This window comes from Glandiceps talaboti, chromosome 16 (assembly GCF_964340395.1).
Source record: "Glandiceps talaboti chromosome 16, keGlaTala1.1, whole genome shotgun sequence".
NCBI lineage: Eukaryota > Metazoa > Hemichordata > Enteropneusta > Spengelidae > Glandiceps > Glandiceps talaboti.
Genome location: NC_135564.1, coordinates 13,316,368 through 13,323,119, shown reverse-complemented (window position 1 = coordinate 13,323,119; position 6,752 = coordinate 13,316,368). Strand labels below are relative to the sequence as shown.

The window sequence follows — 6,752 nt, the reverse complement described above, 5'->3', positions numbered from 1 at the left end:
GACATTGCAGTGACCACGAATTGTGTTTTATAAATGCACACACTTTTGTTAGAATTTCATCTTCCATCAAATTTGACTCTGTATGCTTCAAAGTGTTGTTGTTATATACAGGTAATAATATTACCTGAAATATAGAATTATCTGGGTGCCAGTGTTTTACTTTGCAATGCTCAACATTGTAAGTTGTTTGTGTAGTATTTGGTGAGGAAGTACAAAACAGTGGATTTACAGTAAGGTATATAGTACCTCAGACTCTGTGCTAGTATACACTATAGTTTATAAATTCATGTACTTTGAAAACTTAAAGGATTTCAATGGCAGGTGCTAAGCAAGGGAGGACCTAACATAGTTTATTTATAAGGGATAGGGTTTTATAATCTATTTATATTTTTTAGTACTTATACGCCTTGCTTGTGTATTTATGAAAGGCAGTTAATAGAAACCTTCATAGCTTAGCACTTTAAAAAAATTATTACATGTACTAGCATATAATGCATAATGTTTATTATACAGAATTTGTTAACTTAAGATTTCAAAACTTGAGCAAAGTTTGACATTGTATTATGACGTTGTATTTTTCAGTAATGAAAAAGGTAAATAAACCACTTTGTCAAGGAGATGATTATGTAGCGTTTTTTTTTTGTGTGTGTGTGTGTGTGTGTGTGTGTCAGCAATAGCAAGAAAGGCCTATGCATGGGTACATGTATGGGTACATTTAACATGTACATATATTTGGGTACATGTGCACGGAAAGTGGGGGTTTATTTTATGTACCTATGAGCAAGTAAGTAAGCATGTATGTGTGGTTCTACATGTACCAAAGTGTGGTTACATATGTACATTAGATGTGTGTTTATCTATATTTATGTGGGTAGCAACCAATATCATGCCCATAGCAACTACATACATGAGGTGAATTGCACAGTAAAGACAAATATGACTATTGCCAATAAATCAATAAATTTATTTTATAAAATCATGATATAGTTATTAATACAGTAGCCAGGGGCTATACTACAGTGTGTTTTGGCAATTAAAAAAGACTAATGGTCATAGTGGAAAATAAATGTTCCAAAGTCTTCACTAAAATCTTTTAGCAACTACAATAATGGTCCATAGCAACTACAAACTCGGTTTTTCTTTGAAAACATTAATTTCATTGTAGTCCAAGTATTGTTCTACAGTGACCCTGACACAAACTATATTTTGTGATGTAATCAAGCTGGCATGCAGCTAGGTGGACATTCTTGAAAACTTACGATGTGTGCTCATTGGAATTATTGTTCACAGAATTATTTGCAATTTGTATGAGTTTACTGAATTCTTTTTAGAGTGTCCTATTCTGTACAATGTCAATGACTGACATCAAAAGACTACCCATCTGTCCTTTGGAGTGTAAAGGAAAAGTTATTTGTAACGTAAACTATACCATTTGGACCATCAGCATACTGCAAATAACTGAAGAACTGCATGTATTACTGTGATAATCATAGATAGATACAGGTCAGAGAAACCAGAATCAATGGAGTCAGCCAAGGATTGGTGACATTATCATACAGATTTATGATTTTGATAAAACTTTTTATTATTCATCCACTCATCAAATTTAGCCACCAAGATGACATGGAATGAACTACTTGACTCTCTTAGATCGGTATAGCTTGTAAAGATAATCATTCTAGGTTTACACACATTGTATGTTTCACTTGTAGCACCTACAAAACACACTAGTAGTGTCGGTAGTTATATGTGCTATGAGGTCGGTTCTGAAATACTTTGTAACTGTACAATTACATCAGTCAAATCAAATGGTAACGGTAGAGATGAATCTATCTTTGTCCAATGTGGTCTGTAATCAGGTGTGTGTTCAACTGGTATTCTACACAGCTCCTCTCCAGTAAACCTATACAAATTATAGCAAACAGAAAAGAGATAACAACTTATCAACGTGAGAAATAAAGCTACAGGGAAAGAAATTAGTAATTGTGTTCAACTATCTCACACAAGCAACTCTATTGTTTATGAGGCTAAGATTCACTACATAGTTTTCCAATACATATATTGGCTGTCATCATGGCAGTATTGTGTGTAAAGTCCAAGAAAATAACGTCAGTGGGAAGTGTGATACAACATTTTACCAGATGTCGCGTATATTGGATTCATGCACATTCACAACAGCTGCATGAATGTAGCTATTTCTAAAGGTAACAGGTACAATTGGAAAAGTAGGTGGTTTATACCTACAAGGGAGATGCATGAATTTGCCTTGCAATGGGTATATATCGGTTTTTAAACACAAATCCTTGAAAAAGTAGCCGGTTAAAAATTGTGGAGTGGCTGGTTGTTTTTGCTGGCTATCAGCTTTATATGTACATCCCTGGACAGGTGTATTCAGTATTAAGTTCACTAAAAGCAAGTATAACCACCACTCTCCAGATCTTACCTACAATCAAAATACCATTAAATATTTATGTATTTCACAGGATAATGAGATCCTGACAAGTGCCTTTAGGTACATTCTTACATCAGAGCAAAGCTTACATATGATCTGTAACATAGACCCCAACTAACCTTGCCATCCATTGATTTCGTAATTCTTGTCGTTCGGTTATTTCTGGTAAAATTGCTGCAACTATTTCTTCCTTGTCATTGTTCTCTCCTAGCACTACATCAATGGCTAGTTTAGTCTGGAAATAACACAAACACCACCCAATATCAGTACAACAATGTTAATGAGCTCAATGCTATAATAGTAAGAGGTATCTTTCTGTCATTTTCATTTCCTATGGGTGATTCTGGATAGGATTCTGAGTACAGGCAGTGAATCAATGAAAAGTGATCCCATTATTATGTATCATATTAACAAATTTACAATCTGTCAGATGTGAAAACTATCAGCAGTAAAAGTACAAATATGGATTGAATCTGTGACTAGTTTTACACATCAGCAGACTTTATCAAGAAATTGTGAAAACTATGCAATGACTAGGAAAGAATGTCAAGTAATCTCCTGTGTTTGATTGCCAGTGTGTACAAAGATACATATATACGCATTCTGAAACATGTCACACAACTACAAATATGAAAGCATTTATGGAAGTTTTCGACTAGAACCTCTAGCCTTGTTCATTCACTGCCACTAGAGGGTGTCATAGCATATGGAGACTAAAATGTGATGTTGTTGGGTTGGCTCCAACAGATATGTGCAACTGTCATCTTATCATAGCCAACATAGAAATGGTTAGTACTCACCATTAATTCTAATTTTTTCCAATCTCTTTCTAAATCCTCCATTGGTTTTATCCAGTATTCTCTCTCTGTAGCATGTTGTACACCTTGCATCCAGAACTGACGAATCCATTCAAACTCAACCTAGCAGTAGTAATGTAGATATACAGTATAAACATACAAATGAAAACTGAATGGTCTCGACAAAACTTAACTGTTTCCAAAAGAATAACATTATGATATATGCAGGTGTAACTCTGAATGAAAGAAATCCATCCCTGCATCAAACAACCTTTGTCAACAGATGGCAACTGAAAGGTGGATAATTTGTGTGCAAACGTCGACTTTCATGATCTTTTTGTGACCCAGGACTAGTATGTCACTTAGGTGTCATTTTTGAATAAATTTACATCATTATAAGCTTGCCATCCAACTGCTATCTTCCTAATTACCAAAATATATCTTCCAAGGACAAAAGATTTACATTTTTATTTTCTTCCAACCAAAGTTAAAGGGTTTGTTTGAAAACAAAATAAATTTGATAATCTTTACCTCATTGTGAACTTCTTCCGTCAACTGTAGTATTTCCACATTAAGTGACTTGAGTTCTTCTTCACCATCATTGTCTTGATTCATATTCTGAAGTGCTTCTTCAACCTGTCTTTGTATATATGATAATGTACTTGTTGAACTCTGAAACACAGAAGTACAAACTTTAGGTAGTGGAAACTACATAGAACAACGACATTTAAATTTTGTACACATCCACAGGAATGTTAACGGTGAATAAAATTTTATAACTCATAGAAGTTTGTCTCAGATTCAGAATCAGATTCAGATTGGAGGGCAATCTGAGGCTTGTCTCATATTGAGCCTCATATAGTCACAGATCTAGAACACCCAACAAAATCAATTAAACAAGAAATGATACTATCAACACTACAGGTTATGGTCCTGTTTCACACCCACTTGACTTGGTAGGAGAGGGAATATCTTGGCTTACTGTGTACCTACCTCTGTAACTCTATGCGTTGAACTAAACTGTGGTGCTACACACGTATGTACCTACCTCTGTAACTCTATGCGTTGAACTAAACCGTGGTGCTGTCCCTGCCACAACGCAGTGTTGATGGGTATCATTCATTCCATCTAACATACAGTAACAATCACCATTATACAATGGTACAGCAATGGCTGGGGTTTCAGTATCCCAGGCTACTTTCAAACCAACTTTCCATGCATCATCTTGACATGCTAGAGATTCTGATATCAATAAATAGAAACAAACAAGATTACTTAGTAAAAAGTCTATGTACATGTACATGTAGACGGCATAAACTTCCGCTTCAGAACATACAATTGTTGACAATAATTAACAGCTCAGCACAACTCACAAGAATGATTTAAGACTAGGCTATCACAGGGCTGGCACTAAAACCTCCCCAGCATGCGTTGACAACTGGAAGGGCTACTCTAGTAAGTACTAGTCTAAGAGCTGAGGTTTTAGGCCAAAATTTGAAAGATGCTATAGACAATAAACAGGCAAGCAAAAGGTACGCTGCCGCATGGTTAGACTGTAAGGTACGTCGTGACGTTCTGCCCTCACTGGCCTCCTCTCACACTGGCTGATGTGTGAGGGCGCCCCGTCATGGCTTACTTTACAGACTACAGCATGGTAAGTGAGATGACGAGCATGGTACATGTAGGTGTACCCCACTGTTTGTATGTTAGCAACAATTCATTGGACATAGCATTCTTAGTAGTGCATCCATCTAGTGATCAGAGGAGTGCCTGGGTTAAAGTCCCTGCTCTGGTCAGCTTTTCTTCTTCTTACATGTAACAAAACACGAACACTACACAGTTTTCCTCTTCCTTGACTACACAAGAACACTGCATAGACCCAGTGAGTTCATATGAGAATGTTTGATATATATATAACACTCACCCTCCTGACATGAATGGTTGTACACAGCAACTGTTGATCCAGTCATCAAATTTTCATCTTTATGCCAACTGACAGCCAATCTACCCATACTATAGTATGGTTCACATCTCATATGTACAGAAGATGGATCCATATAATTCAACAAAGTCACCGTAAACTTTGAATTCCTTTCAATCAACTGGTCTATATTGTCTTGCCGTGTTTCCTTTCCTATATCATCCTGATGTAAATCTACACTTTTGCTGTCTTCAATTTTTAGTTTTGCACATTTCTTGATTATCAAGTCTTTCACATGTTGACAAAAATAGTCATTTAAATCCTTGAACACAGCACATGCTTCTTCTACCTCATTCCTGGGTGGTCTTTCACCAAAGCACCATGGGAGTGTAAACAGTCTCAGATTGAGATATTTGTAGGTAAGGCCTGGTTGACCGATCAGTGTTCTTGATACAGGTGTGATAACTGTCCTGGATTTTAGTTTGACCCTATCCTGATACAGGTAACCTTCCGAGAGTAGAACTTGAAAAGCCCACTCAACTCTGTCACGTAAGTCACGACATATTTCATTACTCTGTTGAAGTGATAAATTTGCATAGCTTTCCTCAACCTGAAAAACAACATTGTATATATGATAACTGGCATACATAGAATAAAGATGCAAATGAAGGAAAACATGACATTTCATCCATCTATGGTAATGTGCAGTTTTTACACTGATGATGAGCCATGACTGAAAACATCTGTAATAACTTGAAATAATATCATATTACTAATACCAATTGCCAGTTACCCACACTTCATCACATTACACCATGCTATGGAAACCATGGTAGTTACAGTTGAGTATGGTACATACTAAGACAAAATGTAACAACATTACAAGTAACAACATACATTATGCACTGGAAAGGTATCTCTTAATGTACATGTATCAGAAAGGAATTTTGCAAAGGGAAGTTTATCATCTGTGAAAATTAGCTTTAATATGTAAATTTAGGTGTGAAAGTAGTTTTCAGTTATGAACACATAGTTGTTCTTCCACTCTATTACTGAAGGACAAGGGATTTGTTCGAAATATTTCTGTTTCTAAATCACAAGAGGAAGAAAATAAAATTGTGTCTATCTATAAATAAAGATATATTGAGCATGTTGGGTGTAAATATACATTACAATCATCTCTATTTACCACTTTCTTATATTCTTCGTCCAATGGGGTCAAAAACTTTGCACCCTTTTCCTTCAAATCATCAAGTAACTTATTTTTCTGTTAAAAAAAGAAGAAATAAAAATAAAAACATTTTCCACACACCAGAGTAAATTATTGTGTTTTTATCACTACATGTAAATTGTAATGGGACATCACATACCCGGGATCACATATTGCATGCATATCGAAATGGCTCACATGTCTGAAAAAATACATATGATTACTCGTAATCTCACCTTTGCTTTCTTCTGAACCTCCTGGTTTTCATATTCCCGTTTTGACATTTCAGAAATCAACTTGCAATCGCATTACGATCACACGAAAACCCTGTTTACAACACGATGCGTGTTTACGTTTGTTTACCTCCGATGA

At 35.7% G+C, this 6,752-nt stretch overlaps 1 protein-coding gene across 1 annotated transcript; it reads right to left on the bottom strand.

Moving 5' to 3' along the window:
• Positions 1 to 1,667: 1,667 nt before the first annotated feature.
• Positions 1,668 to 6,738, bottom strand: LOC144447445 (alpha-ketoglutarate-dependent dioxygenase FTO-like). Its single transcript, XM_078137477.1, has 8 exons — positions 6,617 to 6,738; positions 6,360 to 6,437; positions 5,174 to 5,780; positions 4,298 to 4,482; positions 3,781 to 3,921; positions 3,253 to 3,372; positions 2,572 to 2,687; positions 1,668 to 1,903 (listed from the first exon to the last, which is right to left on the bottom strand). Exons 1-8 carry the CDS (start codon positions 6,662 to 6,664, stop codon positions 1,753 to 1,755), a joined length of 1,446 nt encoding a protein of 481 aa, XP_077993603.1. The 5' UTR covers positions 6,665 to 6,738; the 3' UTR covers positions 1,668 to 1,752.
• Between the last annotated feature and the right edge of the window lie 14 nt (positions 6,739 to 6,752).